Source organism: Elephas maximus, chromosome 15, assembly GCF_024166365.1.
Source record: "Elephas maximus indicus isolate mEleMax1 chromosome 15, mEleMax1 primary haplotype, whole genome shotgun sequence".
Taxonomy (NCBI): Eukaryota; Metazoa; Chordata; class Mammalia; order Proboscidea; family Elephantidae; genus Elephas; species Elephas maximus.
Window position 1 is genome coordinate 38,623,161 of NC_064833.1, and position 20,038 is coordinate 38,643,198.

A 20,038-nucleotide genomic window follows, 5' to 3' on the forward strand; every position below is an offset into this window, starting at 1 on the left:
AACCCTATAGAACAGTTCTACATATATGGGGTTACTAGGAGTTGTAGCCGGCTCCATGGCAATCAACAACAACAACAACAACAACAAATGAAACAGAGTCAAATGCCCCCAAAACATACTTTCGTCGACGAGCTTCTTTCATGATGCGCTGCTCCTGGATCTGGCTGTAGATAGATTTTGGTAGATGTCGGTGACGAGCTATACGTTTTATCTGAGGATGATGCTTAAATTTCTCCTTCAATTTCTGATTGTAATCCCTGGCTGCTTTTTCTCGTGATGTAAGCTGAAAGAATGCATTTTGGTATTTTAATGAGTGATGTGTTCTTTGTTTTGCTTTAGTGTAACATAGCAAGGGAGCATCCTTTTGCAAAGGGGGAAAAAAAAAACCTAAACCTTTGTAACATGCAACTCTAATTGCCAACGCAATTCTGCCTTAACAAGTTTATGTTAGCAATGACAGGTCTGCAAGTGCTCAATTTCTTCTTAGATACCAAGCCAACAATGCAAATAGATGCCACTAGTGAAAAATGGCAGTGCCGAGGGAAAGAACTATGTGGTCACTGAGTTAGACTCTCCTTAGGCATAAATAACAGGTAAAGCACCTAAATCACTGACTCCTGGAGGTTTTTTTTTTTTTTTTCTATAAAAATAATGATCCAAACAGAAAATAAGAGGGAAAAAAAAAAAAGAGAGAGAGAGAGAGACTGCTTCTATAACTGGCCTTTCTTTGCCAAATATTAAGGAAGATATGATTTAGAGGAATGTTTAACAATGAATTCAAACCTAGGCTTAGTGCAGTATCTACCAATCATTTAACTAAAACAGAATTGTCTCTAATTATGGTTTATTATATCTTGATTTTCCTACTGGGGCCAAGTAGGAAATAACTCACACTTAACCTTTTCCTTCTTAAATATAATTATTTGCTTCTCATATAAAAGCTCTGTATGTTTCTTCTAGAAAACATGAGACATTTAGAAAAACATCAAGAACAAAACAAAATAAGCCGTAAGCCCATAACCAGGGGTGGCTAACCACTGATAATACTTTTTATATTTTCACTGAATTTTTTAAAAGTCTGAAGCTTTCTGAATTTTTTGTTAAATGTTTCACTGTGTCTGATATTAAAAGACTTCACAGGGACTTGCAGTCTTTGATCTATTTGATTACTATTCATCTAACAGAAGAAATATGTGCTCTCCTAAGTTCTAAGCTTCTAGTCCCTGCATCTTCTCTCCCTACCTCAAGAAAAGCACAAAGAATCAAGAAAGCTCAAATATTATCAAACATCTGAATTAACAAAGGTACTCTGTAAGTGCCTTTGACATGGTGGGGGCGGGGGGGACACCTCAACACAGTCTTGTCTGTTTTGTTGCTAACTTATTTGTCACAGCTATACCAATTTGATCAAAATACCTAAAGTACTTCAAATAAATTCTCTTCACAAAGTAACGATAACCAATAAAACTGAAAAGCAGCTTTACAACAATGAAAGAAGATGAGGTCTCTTACCACACCCAATTTTTCAGAAGCATTAGCTTTCCACAGACGAATGTTCATTTCATCAGATCCACACATAATGTACTTGCTGTCAGAAGTCCATTTTACACAGATAACATGCTGCATTCGCTTTGTGTGATATACTTCCCTAGTGAAGAGGCATTAAGTTAAAATCCTTAATTTTGGTACTGATTTTATACAACTAACCACTGCTTGTCAATGATCAGGATACCACTTTTGAGTTCTGAGGGTATAAAAGGGAAATTCACATTCATTGTAATGTATCTTTATTAAGCCCAACTAACAATATACTAAGTGCTGGGGAACCACAACAACAACAAAAATCCCTCCCTCCAAGAACTTAAAATTCTATGAGATAAACAAATATCAACGAACTAAGCAAAATCAGATGGAAAAACATTCACAAAATAACTGAAGACATATAAGGCAAGTAAAATATAATGAGAGCAATGGTGGTGCAGTGGTTAAGAACTTGGCTGCTACCTGAAAGGCTGCCAGTTCGAACCCAGCCTGTGGCTCTGAAGGAGAAAAACCTAGTGATTGTTTCCATAAAGATTACAGCCTAGAAAACCCTATGTGGCAGTTCTACTCTGTCACATGGGGTCACTATGAGTTAAAAATTGATTCAATGGCACCCAACAACAAGAAAACTGGAGTAACTCTGCAATAAGAAACGGCTTGTTCCTATTAAGCTCCCCCCAAATCAATTCAGGTTTGCAATCACACGTTCATTTCCATTTTAATAGAAAATAAATTCAATGGCCTTTAAAGACCACATCCTGATGTGTTGATAATGACGTATGATTTCTGTTTTGGTCAAATTGTTTAAAAAGCTTAATTAATTGACGTGAAAGGTGATGATTTACATGGGTGAAAAGCAGGGGAGGGCTGCAGAAGTGTCTAGTGAGTTAAGCATCACTTAATAGATGGAGATGTCAAATAGCACACCTATTTGGAAAGGCTGTGAAACACGCTAAGTGAATTCACAGAAGATACTATATTGGGAAGTGTTAAGAAGAGCATTAAAAAACAAGTAAGTGACAAGGTCAGAAAAAGTAAAAAGATGAGAAGTCTGGAGAAATAAAATTTCCATATCTGGAGATTAAATGATTCAAAATGCAGATGCACAAGAAAAAAGAAACAAGCTCAACAAACTATGCACAGTAAAAAGAAAACCCACACACAATGACCAAATTAAAACACTCAAATTTATAAATAATATCACTAAAAGTACACTTGCAAAGCTAGTCTTTTACACTGTTTCTATATATTTTGACCTCATGAATACATAAATATGTAAATAAACCATGTGAAATTTACTTTTAAAAAGGGAGAGTGGTTAGAAAAAACATCCTATTAAAATGAGAACTAGATGAGACAGACTGCTTTTTCTTCTCCTCAATGTTCTGCTTTTACAAGACTCATGTCTTCCTGTCTCTATCTGTTTAAGAGGCCCATTTATCCCAAGCAATGAGTTTAAATATTAGGAAATTCAATCAGGCTTCGATAATCATTACAAATAACCTGTTCACGAGCAATAGGCCAGTCTAATCCAGTGGTTAACCACTTAGGCAACTTAGAATCCTCCTTAATGGTAAACCAGGCATCGTTTTTAACCCCTAAACCACCCAGTGCCCTCGAGTCGATTCCGACTCATAGCGACCCTATAGGACGGAGCAGAACTGCCCCATAGAGTTTTAACCTCTAGATATGTTTATGCTTGCACATATGCTAGGTCTATAAAGCTCACCAACAGTTATTTTTAGAAGATATACCATTTAAAAAACTTAGAACTTTTATATACATAATCAAAACAAATTATTCCACACAAATATTATTGATTTACTTGTTTGCTTAGTAAACAGAGTGAACTTCAAATACAAGACTACTTTCAAATATTGATTTAGTTATAGTATTTCTAAAAATCTACTCAAAATTCACTTTAAAAATAAACTTTTTAACCTTTTTAAGGTCTCTCAAAGGCAAGTATTTTTAAAATACTGATTATTTGAAGTACTGCCTAAAAAAAAAATTGATACTTGCCATGCTAGGAAACTACAGCAGACCACAGAAACGAACTAGAACTGAGTTTCAAGTAGATGAAGGCAAAGGCCAGAGGGAATGCTATTCATATCCAAACCTAACAGGATGTAACACAATTGTGATGATAAAACCTCCAAATAACACCAAGAGACAATTTGCTGGTATTGGGGTATAAGAACTCCTTACTTTATACAATTTTAGAATAACTTGAGCTTGCTACCTACACTTGCATTTAGCTGCCTAAGTTGACTGTGGAATAACTGAACTGTGAATAGTCTGAATTCAGCTGCCAGGCCCTTGAGATCGTAGGTATCTATACCAAAAACCAAACCAAACCCACTGCCACTGAGTCGATTTCAACTCACACCTACTCTACAGGACAGAGTAGAACTGCCCCATAGGGTTTCCAAGGCTGAAATCTTTATGGAAGCAGACTGCCACATCCTTTTCCTATGGGGCGGCTCGTGGGTTCAAACCACCAACCTTTCGGTTAGCAGCCGAGCACTTACCCACTGCACCACCAGGACTACTCATAGATACCTATACATTCCCATTTCTCTTTCTTTGTTCTTTTCCCATTCTTTGTGTCTGTTTATGACACCATGCAGAAAAGTACTGTCCTACCACCTTGGGAGGTTTTTGGTGAGAAAAAAATGATGGAAGGCCATATTCTCTTGATTTTCAAAATTTTCCATAGATGTAAGATAAATCGAACATACTGGTCTTGCCTTGGGTCTTAATGAATTGTCCAAACAAACCATTCATGACAGCTTGGAGAATATCTAGTTGCAAAGGAAACAAAAGCCACCGGAACCAAAGCTATCCAGCACCAGGAGTTCTATATTAGAGATGATGGAATGAAGACCAAAGTCATCAGAGCACTCTAGTCAGGATACTTTTAAGCAAAGGCAAACACCTCTGTAATGAGAGAAAAAGTGATGATGACGACCATTTTCTGGCAATCAGTGATGGTGCAAGGTTTAGGAATCAGTATGGCTTCCTCAAATTAGAGTGGAAAAACACCAAGGAGTGAGATAAGAAGATTGGTTATTACCAAAAACATATGAAGAGCTGCTTGACTCTCAAGAGAAGGCACTGTTTGAAAGATCTTTTGGTACTAGAACACAGGGATGGAACTAGGGTGAGCCAAGTGAGGTGCCACCAGTGTGAATTTTAAGGAGGCAAATTACATCATATCCTGTTCAATGAAAGAAACTGCATGGTTGGCTGACACTTGCCCACTGATGATCCCGTGGAATCAGTACTCCAAGTAATCATACCTGGGTGTGAGTGCATCATATACACAAAGCCAGGTGATTTCTCAGAAAATATAAATGATGAGCAAATACACTACTGTCAAGCTGATTCCAACTCATATCGACCCTATAGGACATGGCAGAACTGCCCCATAGGGTTTCTGAGGCTGTAAATCTGTATAAGAAGCAAACTGCTACATTTTTCTCCAGCAGAGCCACTAGCAGGTTTGAACCACTGACCTTCTGGTTAGCAGCAGAGCACTTTAACCACTGTGCCACCAGGCTCCAATGATGATTAAGAAACAGAAAAATGAAAGCAAAATAAAGGGTTTATCGGTAGTCACGCACCTGCTTCGACTTCTGGCCACAGGAAAGATTCGAATAGATTTATCGAAACTAGCAGACACAAACTCTTTCCCAGTGGGAGAGAAATCCACATCAAGCACGGCAGACACATGATCCATATGTACCATCACGGGGGTGTCAAGGGCACGCATATCAAAAGTATACAAGCTGTAAAATAGTTTTTAAATATTTGATACAAATTTCTAGGAAAAAGATCCATGCAGTACTAAGAGACGCTAGTGAAAATAACACCCATCAGCTAAATACTGTATATCTATGTTTTTTTTTTTTTTATGTAAACAGCTCAATTCTTTACAAGGGCAGATGAAGAACAGGGAAAAATATCAACAGTTTTATTATTCTTTAAGGTTATTTATACACACACACACACTTTCTTCCTTATAAACATAATTCTCATTATAGAAAACACAGAAATTTTACAAGTGCAAAGAATACAAAAATTACCTTTAATTCCACCACAGAGAAACTTAGTGTAGTGTAATTATTTCTAACCTTTTTCACCATGCTATTGAACATTTATCCATATCACTGAATAATCTCTGAAAAGATTTTAATGGCTTCACATTTATTTATGTATTAAAGTAACTTATTTCCCTATTTTTGATATAGTTTCCACCTGTTTATTTATTATTAACTATTACGAATAATGCTTAAATGAAACCCCAACATTTAAATTTTTGACATTTAATCTTTAACTGAATAGGACAGATTCAATTAAACCTGGGCAGATTCTCACAAGGGATATCTGTAGGATTAGGTTCAAAGGCATAAGCATATTTAGGGCTTGATTCGAGCTGCCAAGTCACTACCCAACAAAGCTGCACTAATTTACACTCCTATCAGTGACATACAAGAGTGAGCAAGGATTTTCAAAACCAAACCCAGTGCCATTGAGTCGATTCCGACTCAAAGTGACCCTATAGGACAGAGTAGAACTGCCCCACAGAGTTTCTGAGGAGCACCTGGTGGACTCGAACTACCGACTCTTTGGTTGGCAGCCGTAGCACTTAACCACTATGCTACCAGGGTTTCCAAGGATGTTCAAAAGGTGTGCCCATATTAGAAAACTACGCTTGTATACAATTGGTAAAAATAACGACTTGTGGACTTTCAAGATTTAAAAATTCTTAATCACCAGCCAAAAGACTAGGGCCCCAGATAAGTTAACATGGACAAAGGCCAACCGTTATACAGGATTATTGTGACTAAGTTCCTAATATCAAAAGACTTGAAGATGTAACATTAGTGAGTGCAAGTCTGAGGAGAAACAGGGTATCTACATAGTTTCAAAGTATCTTCCCAAAGATATGTATTATAAAGGGAAAAAATAGTAAATTTATAGTAGAGAAATCTGACAGACACCACATTAACCAATGTTCAAGGTTAATATCACTAGTATTAAGACATATTAACATAATGTATCCCCCCTGATATGATGCACTGAGAAGGGAACACTCCTTTGTGGTATTCTTGCCAAAAATGCATAACCTCAATATAATCATGTGGAACCATCAGTTAAACTCAAATTAAGGGCAATCTACAAGATAACTGATAAGTCCTCTTCAAAAGTACCAAAGTTATGAAAGGCAAAGAAAAAATGAAAAGCAGTCATAGACTGAGCAGACTAAGAAGATATGACAAATGCAATATGGGCTCCTGCGTGGGATTCTAGAACAAAAAAGAACATTAGTGGAAAGCTGGTGATGGAATAAAATTTGTAGTTTAGTTAACAGTATTGTACCAATTTCTTGGTTTTGCTAATCGCACTATGGTCATGTAAAGTGTTAACATTAGGGGAAGTAATACTGCAGGTACTATTTTTGCAACTTTTCAGTAAACCTAAAATTATTTCAAAATAAAATGTTTAAAAAAACCAACACTTCAAGAACATTTTTTAATACCATTAGTACAAAAAGTCATTGATGTTAATGATAAAATACCCCAATTGCCATGGAATTCTCAATACACAAATCATTATTTTCCTGCTTAATCTTCCAACACACCACAGAATTGTCATCCAAGGTCACACTGATTTCTGAAGTTAATTTCTGAGTTGACAACTGCTTTATATTCCCTGTGTAGAGGAGTGGTTTCAGCCAGGGTTTTTTTAAAAAGCAACTTTTGTTTTTTTTAGTAAATTCTGCTTTATTTCTACACAGGAAAAAGGAAAATAATTAAAATTCCAAATAAGTCTACCCATTTGGGGGGTAATTTTTTAAATAAAGTTTTGAGTTACAGAATTCTTTAGTAATCATTCATTCCAAAGCTCTTATCTTCAACATTGAAACTATGACACAGAGAGTTTAAACGATTTGTCAAACTTTCTACAGTAGTTACTGTTGGGTCTAGACTTGAACTTGAGTTTCTAGTTCAGAATAACATATTTAAAGGGCAAATAAAAGAAGAAAATATGTATAAATACAAAAAAGGATACCGCAGCAAGTCTCTTTCAAGTAGAGCAAATACGGTACTCTAACAGTTACTTCTTACAAAGAATACACTCTTTATTTCAGGTGCCATGTGTAGTTCTTAACAAGGCAGGAAACAAGAAATTCCAGGGATACTCCGTAAAAAAGACATCTCGCTAAAGTAGCTAACTAGAACATACTTTAAAAAAACTTTTTTTCCCACGAAGTGGCCAGTGGGTTCAAATAGTCGACCTTTCAGTTAGCAGCCAAGCACTTAACCACTGCATCACAAGGGCTCCTGAGAACATACTTTAAAAACTTTAATAAGATTGGCTGGTAGGACATTCTTTTATTGCCTTTAACTGGAACAATGTCCTTTAATCTCAAAAGTGTCAATAAAGCCTAAAACAACTTCCATTTATTTGGTTCAATGTAGCGTTCAACTCAACTTCTTTTTAGTACATAACCATAGCCATAACAGATGCTTCTAACTGGTACCGCTGAGACATCACATAACAAATTCCCTTTATGAGCAAAAACTACTATTATGTATTCTTTCAGGTCCATATGATAGAAAAAACATAAAAACAGAAGATCTAAAGTTCAATCCACCAACAAACTTTTACCTTCTCAAAAAAACATGCATTAAGAATCTACCATATAAATAGCACTACAATAAATGTTTTGCTTAAAGAAAGATGAATAAGATACTTCTTCCCTCACTTCGAGATTACCCTCCCTGCTTCAATACCCTAAACTTTAAAAAGATAACATACTTGTCCTACCCAACTTACGAGGATACTAGAAAGACTTATGTGAACCGCTTCAGCAAGTTATATACAAGGAAATATAAAACTCCATTTAGGTCAAGAACATAAGGCTGTTAAGTCGACTTTACATGGTAACACTGTAACATATCTGTAAATATTAAACTAAAAATTTAAACTATAATTTTCCTTCTGTCTTACTGAAGTAATAGCAACAGCTGATAACATAACTACATGAGTATCATACACTTGATGGACTACAGACAGTAAACATTTTTGGCTTTGAGGGTCATATGGTTGCTGTTAGAGACCTGGTGGCACAGTGATTAAGAGCCTGGCTGCTAACTAAAAGGTTGGCAGTTCGAATCCACCAGCCACTCCTTGGAAACCCTATGGGGCAGCTCTAATCTCTCCTTCAGGGTAACTATGAGTTGGAATTGACTCCACAGCAATGGGTTTTTTATGGTCGCTGTTGCAACTACTCAAGTTTGCCGCTGTAGCACAAAGGCAATCGTGGTCAATACATAAACAGGTGTGACTATGTTACAATAAAACTTTATCTACAAAAACAGGCAACAGACCAAATTTGGTACTCTGAAAGCTGAGAGTACTTGTCTAAGAAGCTCTTCTCCAATTTGGGAAATAATAGTTTTAACAAATCAAATGAATTTTTAACATTCAGATGAAGGCATGCTACCCAGTGAAACAGATTTCATTAGTAAGACATACACAAGTGAACCATTCCTCACATAAATAAAATTTTAAGAGAGGGGAAACTTACTTGTAATCTTCATTGGCTGCAGTAAAAATGAAAGCTTCCATAGGGTTCCAACAGATTGTATTTGTTCTCATATCTAAAATAACCTGAAAAAGGAAATATGTACTAACCCATTACCATGAAACTAATTGCCTCTAAAATGGACAAATTTCCCCCTTTATTTCCTTTTTCACTGATTTATACAAATATTTAGTAAACACCTATTATGTGCACAGTACTCCACTGGGTAAAGAAAAAAAAAAAAAATCAATCAATCATTTCCTGAACACATAGAGTGGTAAACAACAAAAAATATAAAAATGCTTAACACATAGTCCCTTGACCTCAAATACTTATAGTTTAGTCAGAAAAATGTGACATACCTTAGAAAAATTAAAACACAAACAATAAACCAATAACTGACTATCAGATTAGAGACAAAATTAATGATGTGAGCTCAGTGATATAGCGGAGAAGGTTTCAAAAGGCAAGTACGATTTGAGCTGATCTGTGAAAGACCAGTATATTAATGTGTTTCTCAACAGCAGCACTATTGGCATTTTTGGTAAGACAATCTTTTGTTTTTGTGCAACTGTCCACTCTAGGATGGTTAGTCTCTCAGATACGTGCACATGAAATGTCAGCAGCAGCCTCCAAAATTCCCCTCTCCCATTTCTAAATGTCTAGCTTCTTCTAAGCTACAGCATTTAATAGGAGAAAGATAAAAGAAACACTGATAGTATAGTAAATAGAGCAGGGAAACAACAGAAAATAGCAATATCTAATGATCTCTGCATCTATCAAGGTGGACAGTATGTAACAAAACCTAATTAAATGTTGCCTTACTGACTCAAACAAATAAATAAATGGATTACAAACTGGGGCCACATTTTGGAGGGTCTTGCAAGTTAAGAGTATAGTTCTTTTCTTCAACCTAAAAGTAATGGAACACCACTAAAAACTGAAAACAGGGAGGGACAGGAAGAAACTATAATTTTTTAAACTAGTACTTTTTGTCAGCTCTCTGCTAAATGCTTTAAATACAGTCGATGCTTATTACTTGCAGTAGTTATGTTTTACAAAGTTGCCACGAAACTGAATTAGCAAATACTGACCCACTGCTCTTAGAGGGAATAAAAGGTTAGGTTCCTGCAAGCCTCTGGTCACAACATTTTCATCAACCCATTAATACATGAGTTTGTTTCATGTGTTTCCGTTTAAAGACACCGTGAATGAAGCTTATCTAATACATGTATCTTCTCCATAAAGCACATCACAGCCTTCTTAAGCTTAGGAACGCTAAGACAGCGTTTCAGCACACCTGGGGACTATTTTAAACAGCAAAATCACCCTCCTAAAAGTATAAAAATGTGAAAAACATGGCACTACACTATGAAAAGGACACTTGTTTACAGTATGAAAGCTGACACAAGAAGGCAGAAATCACCGTGTTCTACCTTAGCTGGAAATGTGTGTTGGGTGATTAAAATTTTTCACTGTTCTATATACGTCCACAAACAACTGTGAAAACGAATACTGACTTGGTGGTTATATACAAACTTTAGTGACTAGACAAATTCACAAATATGAAATCCATAACGAAGATAGACTACATCATGTTTTATTCTCACCAATGTGCTGTGAGATAATTATTAACATCACCATTTCACAGGAGAAACATGGATTACATTACCTGCTCACAGCCTAACACCAAAGTTCAAGCAGGATGTTCCTACTATATCACATGAATGAATGAAATGATTAAAGGAGAGAAAAAAAAAAAAATTCATTGCCATTGAGTTTTTGACTCATAGCGACTCTGCAGGACACGGTAGAACCACCCCATAGGTTTCTAAGGAGCTGCTGGTGGATTTAAACTGCCAAGCTTTTGGTTAGCAGCCCCTGAGCTCTTAATCAATTTGTGAGTCTCAAATATCAATGAACATAGCCCATTTCTAAAGTTTCTGAAATAATACATTTTATAAAAATTATTTAGGAACAAGAAAAACAAGTATTAAAAGCCCTTCTTTTACATGAGGACTATGACAACGGGCTCATGGCACACAAATGGCATCTAGCCCTCCCTGTGCCCTCACAATTCTAGTACCTGCAATCAGGACTCCGTGCACGTTTACTTACAACGGCACTCCTCTCTTTACCGACAGTATTTCCCTCCCTCTTGAGAGTCAGCTTCAAGTTGTGTTAGCTTTGATAGACCTAACTCCTGCCACAACCTAACAACTATTGGGAAGTCTGTCACCTTGAACAGGATAGCACTCGTCTAAACAAGGTAACGTGCAGCAATACTTTTAATCTAAAAACTTTCAATTCAATAAGTACTAACTAGATGACTAAAATTTACTATGGAAGACACAAAGATGATGAGGATACAGTATCTAGTGGAAATTTAAGAGTCTTTAAAAAGCAATGGGAGTTGAGAGAATGTCACTGTCATCACTTTAGGTTCTCAAGACCATCTCTGAAAAACAAATTTAATTCTGAAAAAACATTTGCTCCACATTTTCAATCACTCTGATTTACAGATGAATGCATTAAAAACTGTATGAAGCAGAAGGCAAAACTGAAACTTACCTTCTTCAGAGGAGTAGCTTGCCTCATATCGTATAACACTATATTCCTGTCAGAAGCACAACTTCCCAAGAGAAATGTCTAAAAATAAGTGTAACAATCACCAGTTAAAAGCCAAGCTTAACAACAAACCTTTCCCATTCAATGAAGAATTTAAGAATTTAATCACTCTTCAAGTTAAAATATAAAGTTATAATATTAAAGTCCATTTTAAGGAGGGGTAATAAATCATCCACAATCTCAGCACCCTAAGTATTTTCGTCATTAAATCCCATTCTTGTATTTTAGAAACCTGTAAGGATAGTGTTCAGATAATACTATGTCACAATTTGTAACATAATAAAAGATTGAGGTTGTCAAGGATTTCACTTTACTTGGACCCACAATCAACACCCATGAAAGCAGCAGTCAAGAAATCAAAAGATGCACTGCATTGGGCAAATCTGGTACAAAAGACCTCTTTAAAGTATTGAAAAGCAAAGATGCCACCTTGAAGACTAAGGTGGCCTGATCCAAACCATGGTGTTTTCAATCACCTCATATGCATGTGAAAGCTGGACAATGAATAAGGAGACAAAGAAGAACTGACACCTCTGAATTGTGGTGTTAATGAAGAGCACTGAACATACTGTGGACTTCCAAAGGAACAAACAAATCTGTTTTGAAGGAAGTACAACCAGAATGTTCCTTAGAAGCAAGGATGGCGAGACTACATCTCACATACTTTGGACATACTATCAGGAGGGATCAGTCCCTGGAGAAGGACATCATGCTTGGTAAAGTAGAGGGTCAGCGAAAAAGAGTAAGACCCTCAATGAGATGGAATGACACGGTGGCTACAACAATAGGGTCAAGCATAGCCACAATTGTGAGGATGGCACAGGACCTGGTAGTGTTTTGTTTCGTTGCGCACAGGGTTGCTGTCAGAACCAACTTGACGGCACCTAACGACAACAAATTTATAATAGAACATATTTACTCATGTTTTCTGTTTTTCACTAGTATAAAAAACACTTCAGTGAACATTTTCATACATTTAGCTCTTCTTCATTTGAATTATTTACTTAGGATAAAATTTCAGGAGTGGCATTGTTGAATCAAAAGACATGAACATTTTTATGGTTTCTGATACCCAGTGCCCAGTGCTTACGGCTAATTGCTTTAACAGTTGTACCAGTGTACACACCACCATGTGGGAATATGCCAATTTTACTGCAACCTGGGCAGCGTTGGGTAGTCTCATTTGAAGTTTATGACAATATTTCCTAATTACATAAATTTATTGCTTTGATTTCTAATAGTCAGTTTCTGTTTGTTAACTCTCTGTAATAAATTAGACCTGCCCTTTGTCCAATCATTCCAAGATGTTTCAAATATTTATTTGTATGTCATTTATAAATGTACAAGATACTCAGACAACCCTTGGCGAGTATTATGTAAAAAAAACCCTCTACCTACCAGGGAAGCCCTGAACCCCACCCTCTGAAGCACCATTCCTCCTCACTCATGGCTCCTGACACACAACGTCTGGTTTCTGCCTACTATTGCTTCCTACTACAAGCGTAGGGAGAACAGAGAGAGTTATTTACTAGACAGTGGTATGTGCAGCTAACTGCTACTACAGTAAATGTTTGTACACAGTTTAAATAAAGCATCGCAAAGCTAATGTGACATCATGACCTCCCCTCAGTCCTTTCTCAAACCTGCCTTTTTTAGTCACAGCCTGGGACTCTCCTCTAGTTGGTGGCTCCTCTTGGCTTCACATTATGTCACCTCATAGTCTGACCAGGTTCCATTTCTAAAAACAAAGGCTTTGATCTGAGCAAAGCAAAAAATTCTACCTAGACTAAAAGCTGATTTTCACACTAAAATGTGGCAATGCTCAGCATTAACTTTCAGCTTTACCAGAATTCTAGGCTTCAATATTTTAACAGAAAATTAATTATTAATGATTAGAGGACACAAATATGCTGTTTGTTCACAGGAACATGCCCTTTCCATTTTGTTTAATACAGGCTAGAGACATGCACACCATGTTTTCACCATTAAGTCAGTTCACAGGGTTAATTAAAAAAAACAGCTGTACAAATAGGCTGTTAAACTGCCAAGTCTGAACAACATGGTCACCAGGTAATCACTGATAAATTATGATTTTAGAATTGGACATCAGCTCTTCTGACACAAGTACTCACCAAAACAGAGAAGCAAAAGATCTTTTTTGTTCCTCAGAGAGCCAAAATCCCTACCGTCAAGTTGTTTCCAACTCACAGCAACCCTATAGGACAGAGCAGAACTGCCCCACAGGGTTTCCTAGCTGTAAATCACTACAAAAGCAGATTGCCACATCTTTCTCCCGTGGAGTGGCTGTTGGGCTCAAACTACCAATCTTCTGGTTAGCAGCCAAGTGCTTTAACCACTCCATCACCAGGGCTCCCTTGTCCCTTGGAAAAGTAGGAATCAATACTTGTCTGTTCCTTCTGGGTTTTTTTTTTTTATAGTAATAACACCATCACCTTGAATTGGGGTCACACTTTTAAAAAATGTTCACATATATTATCACATTTTACACCAACAACAAACCCATGAAGTACACTGGGAGGTATAATTAACCTCATTTTAAAAATGAAGCAGCAAATACAGAGAGAAATTGTGACTTATACAAGGTCAGTGCAAAGGCATGATGTCAGGAAATACAGTTTTAGCTTTGCTCCACACCATGTAGGACCTAGACTGCTCCTACAAATCGCCTGTGTCCGTAGCCTGCCACTGCTTAGTATCCTCTTGGTCCTGCTCTGCAAAGCTGACTTGCTCCTCCCTGCAATACCTCACTCCTACAACCAGGAGAAACACAGGGGAGATGCAGTGAGAAGACATAATAAAAATGTATACTCTAGATCAGGGATCGGTAAACAACTTCTGTAAAGGGCTAAACAGTAAGTGTATTTTAGGTTTTGTGGGCCATATGGTCTCTATCTCCATAACTTAACTCTGCCCCTGTAATGCAAAAACAGCTACAGACATAAACAAACAGGCATGGCTGCGTTCCAGTAAACAAGAGGTAACAAGCCAGATTTGGCTCATAAACCCCAGTTTGCCAGCCTCTGCTCTAGACATGTAGCCTCTCCATGGAGTGTACGTAGGTGTGTTCTGGGAGTAGGGGGATGTCTTCTGACTTCTGAGCAGCACCTCCAATCCAAGCTCACATCCCACTGAAGCAACTTATGTTCCAATACATCATACAAACAATTCTTTATACCCTGCTACTTTGACTTAACCTCTCTTTCGCTTCTGAGAGTGCAAAACTTACACATCAGGACTTTTTCTTTATACCCTCCTATCACAGGGAAGTACCACCTAAAATGATAGTCTTCTAATAAATCCTAAAAGCAGCTTATATAAGCTATTTCTAAAAAACTTAGTTTCACATTTAACACCTAAAGTACCGTTTCCAGGATGGAAACATCATTGCCTGTATAAGCTGATTTTACACAGGCAGGAAAAGGTGTCACTACTGAGCTTGCTGGTCAGTGAGTTCACCTATTGTTGTGTATTAAGGAAAAGTTCAGGAAAAGGTCTGGAGTTCAAAGGCTAGCTTAGCCTTCAGGCCAGTGTCCTCTTCTAAATTCAGAACTGAATAGACAGTAAGTAGTGGTCAATCTCCAACTCTTGCCTTAGGCCTAGTGGAACCAGGAATCACAATTCAGACTTCAGGGCAAAAAAAAATAACCACATCTAATTATCATGAAGTACAAAATTATCATGCATATTATCATGCAGCATTGGTGGTTTGATCACTTACAAATAATTAGAAAAAACAATGTTCAGTGCTCCCTATTCTGACCTCCAACAGGGTGAAGAAGTATAATCTGTGGAGCTTGAGTGTTGAAGGCACGAGTAAAACTAAACGTAAACAATACAGTACTTGCTTAGATTCTGCTCCCATGGGCACATGTATACATACACCCCTCCTCTGATGATGCTTAATATGGATATCAGGGACTAAATGGTGGACAAACATGTTGAGATCTGACCAAAGGTATCATAAGCTAGCTATAATCTGGAAACTAACCAAATACCGGAACATCAATAAAATTCCAAAGACTCTGGCATCAAGCACTCACGTTTCCTAAACAGAGGTGATATTATTAACAAATAATAAGGAAACCATAAGCAAAATATATTTTAAAAAGGAACAGTACCTCAATTGGGTTAAATTTAACACTACTTATACTGTCAAATCCCCAGGTCATTGAACATATAGGACTGGTTCTTTGTTCATCCCAAATGTCCACCTGTTGTCCACATGTAGCAAAAATAGCTTCTTTCCAGTGGTGATCAATTCCAGTATACACTGTCTTTGAAAGCAAAGAGGTTGTTATAGATGAGTCTGTTCATTACTACTGCAAATCTGCAGGAAAATATTTTCAATATATTTATAAACAATCTTTTTTTTTCTTTTTTGAGAAAAACTCTGTTCACAAAATAACTTCTTTGAAGCCTTTACTTAAAGGGGAAAATAGTACTATAAGGAGTGATATTTCTTATCACATATTCTGAGAATTAAAAAAACGTTAACATGGCACATATTTAAGTTTCAATACATTTCACAGAAAAAAAACAAAAACCAAACCCCACTGCCATCCCACTCATACTGACCCTGTAGGACAGAGGAGAACTGCCCCACAGCGTTTCCAAGGCTATAAATCTTTATGGAAGCTGACTGCCACATCTTTCTCTCTCCCAGGGGCTGGTGGGTTCAAACTGCTGACCTTTCGATTAGCAGCTGAGTGCTTAACCCTTGCGCCACCAAGACTCCTTCAAATCCTTTAGATCACTTTTACTGAAGTGATTTAAATACTGACTACTGAATTTTGGAACCAACTAATGAAATGCAAAAGAATTCTTAAAAACTTAATTCTACGTTTAAAACATAAAGTATCGTTCCCAGGATGGAAACATAGACACCGACAACTGAGTTAGAATTTGAGCGAAGAAAGACTGGGGAAATGGATGCTGATATTATTAAAAGTAAAAAAATCTCCAAGTTTGATATTATTCACTTGAAATGTGTGATTCATCTGCTCAGAAGCAGATTAAAGTTTACCTTTGTACTATTAAAAAAAAAAAGTTTGCAAAGCAAATTAAAGGGAAATATTTAGCTGACACTTCAAGCTTTTAAGAACTGTTGGCAACATCTGCAGATTTCTAATGACTTTCTATTCACGAAGGCAACTCCTACAAACTATTCTATGATAAAAATTACTCCTCAATACTACAGAGACATGGATAAGACTAAATACTTCAAAATACTATTGGAACTCCCTGAGAAAAGGCATTTTACAAGAATGAATCCAATTTTGTTTTAGGAATTACTAAGCAATTTGTTACCATCTGAATTTAACTCCATCACATACCCATATTCCACACCCCCATGTCCTGTTTAGAATACTTAAAACTTCTGGAAGTATCAAAAGCACAAGTTTAGTATATTCTAACCATATATTGAAATGACAAAGTGATTTTAAAAATGCATATATTTAGTTTGAAGTTTAATTTTAGTATTTTGTTTGCTTAATATCAAAACGTAACCACTATAAAACATTATGAATTCTACTTGTTACACTAAATAGTATGAATTATACTTAAGCTATGACTAAACCATATTATCTGATTCATAGAATAATTTGTAAGAAATGTAAACACATCACATCATTACATTTCTTCAGTGCCTAATGGGTTCTTTCTAGAAAGAAATTCTTAGCTTTGTGTAAGAACTGTGATGATATAGATTAGACAGAAGCTGAGGCACTTTTTTCCTGACCTTATAAATTTCCCCCATGGTTTTGCTATAGGAAATGTTTCATTGCATCCTCTAGCTAAAAACAGGTATCAAATCCTACTACAATGAACACCAAAGAGCTTTAGCTGCAAAGGACCTTAGTTGCATTAAATACTGCATAAAATAAGCCAATTATTGCAGCCTAAGGTTAATTTCTCTCTCATTTCTTATTTGCATTTTTTGGGGGAAAATTATAATTATAAAACAATTTTAAGTAAAAGAGAAGACTTTTAGTAGGTAATGGGTCAATCATTTTGTACCTTTCCTAATATTGTATGCAATGGCTCTTCTTCTTCACCATAGCCTGGTCCATCCATCTTCCACTGTTTCACAGTTTTGTCGTCACCAGTCTAGAAATAATTGTTTCGTTATGATTACGATGATGATAAACAATAGGTATCAACTATACACTTGCCAACACATACATTAAATTATAAGCAATCCCAGTTACAGAAATAACACATAACATATGCTTTTAGTATCACATTTACCAATGCATTTATACTCCACCGTGTTATAGTAAAGATATGTCACAAATACATAAAGTTAAAAATAGTATGAATAGAGTAAAAGAAAAACGAGAGAGAGAACAAAGTTGGGTCATAAATATGGCCCAAAAAATGCATTATTATGATAAGAGCAGCATTTTAAATTAGGAAGAAAAGAAAGTGGATTACAATGAAATGGCATTGTCATACTAGGTTAGTCATTTAAAATGTTTGAGTCCCATGTGATGTCTTACATGAAAATAAAATTTCAGAGAATTTTATATGCAAAAAATGACATAAAAAAACCTAAAAATACTAGATAGAAGACATTTCATAATCTGGGAATGGATAAAGCCCTTTCATGCTTGACTCAAAACTCTAGAAATGATTAACTCAGTGGTTTTCAAACTGTGGTCTGCAGACCCCTGGAGGACCTGGAGATCTTAATCATCTACAAGACCAAAACTATTTTCATGTTACTAAAGACACTATTTGCCTTTTTGTCGTGTTGACGTTTGCACAGACAGCAAAAAAGTACAAGTGTTGGCACCTTAGCACACATAAAGGCAGTGGCAACAAACTATGGTAATTCAGCCTCGCTTACGTGGCAGAGATTTTCTCAAAAATGAAGAAGTGATCCTGTCACTTCAAGGAAAACAACTGACAGGACTTGTTGCCAATGAGAAAATTTAAGCCTTCAAGCAAAAAATAAAAAATTTAGGAAACCTATATCCATTGTCATGAACTTGACAGCTTCCTAACACTTAAAGACTCCTGCTAAGGTCAGTGGTGATAGTAACATGTGATTTTCTTTTTCTAAATACTGTACAATAAAGTGTTAATATTTAGAATATCTGTGTATTTCAGTGAACCAGTACTTTCCACATGATCAATGTATGACATTACAAAATTATTCAAGGATAAAAGATATATTCAAAGTGTGAGATAGTTCAAAGGATTTTAATGTAACTATGTAAAGTTTATTGATAGAGTTTTAAATTTATGTTAGTTGCAACCTTTAAAAGGTAAACCTTGTCAAGTTTTGGTAGTATAAAAAAAGAATATTCACAATTTTCTGAAAATGCTATGCGAACACCTTTCCCTTTTTTAACTACCTATCTATGTGAGGTCAGATTCTCTTCATACACTTCAACCAAACCACATACTGCAGCAGACTGAATGGATAAGCAGATATGAGAATCCAACTGTCTTCTATTAAGCCAGACATGAAAAGGATCAGCAAAAATGTATAGAATTCCCATTCGTTGTGCTATTTTTTTGTTTTTAAAAATTTAGTTATTTCACAAAAATACTTATGTTACTACGTAATAGATTTCTTTTTAAACTGAATTTAATAAATAAATATTTTAAATTTTCTCAGTTAAATTTCTAATATGGTAAGTATCAATAGATACAATCCACATAAACTAAAGCCTTCTGGGGTCCTTAGTAATTTCGAATAGTGTAGAAGGGCCCTGAGAACAAAAAGTGTAAGAACTGCTGCATTTTAAAAAGATATACAACAAACTGCGAACAGCGCTAGAACGGAAAGAGTAGAATTACATTATCTTCAACGTTCTATGTTTTACATGTCTACATTTCTAAAATGTTTTCCTCAATCTCCATCCTAAACATCCTTTGGAGTAGTTCACACAACCGATTATCCCGTCCTCCTGGGACACCATGCTCATTCATAGGCTTCTCCCAGTTTTTCCACTTCCTAAATCGACAGCAGTGGGTTTTTGGGTTTAAAGGCAGGCATTCCCCATATCTATTTCCCTGACATCTTTGTATTTCTACATTTTCCCTTCCTACCTCCTCCCAATGACAGCATATCATGGCTTCAATCAAAAGCACTTCTGTACTGACGATGTCACATTTAGCTCTGACTTCCCTCCTAAGCTCCAGGCCTGTATCTCTAAAGGTCTGATAGACAGCCTCACTCTAAGAGCCCAATGACTGTCCAACTCATCACAACCTACCCTTGCCACTCCCACTCTCCTC

General features: G+C 36.3%; 1 protein-coding gene across 1 annotated transcript in view; it reads right to left on the reverse strand.

Annotated features, from left to right (window-relative positions):
• Positions 1 to 20,038, reverse strand: part of DCAF13 (DDB1 and CUL4 associated factor 13) — a 29,997-nt gene that overhangs the window by 1,379 nt on the left and 8,580 nt on the right. The window contains exons 4-10 of the mRNA XM_049853837.1: positions 17,807 to 17,896; positions 15,907 to 16,062; positions 11,711 to 11,788; positions 9,143 to 9,225; positions 5,169 to 5,333; positions 1,513 to 1,648; positions 120 to 283 (exon numbers count right to left, since the gene is read on the reverse strand). Of these exons, the coding sequence (XP_049709794.1) occupies positions 120 to 283; positions 1,513 to 1,648; positions 5,169 to 5,333; positions 9,143 to 9,225; positions 11,711 to 11,788; positions 15,907 to 16,062; positions 17,807 to 17,896 (872 nt within the window). The remainder of the gene's footprint in view (positions 1 to 119; positions 284 to 1,512; positions 1,649 to 5,168; positions 5,334 to 9,142; positions 9,226 to 11,710; positions 11,789 to 15,906; positions 16,063 to 17,806; positions 17,897 to 20,038) is intronic.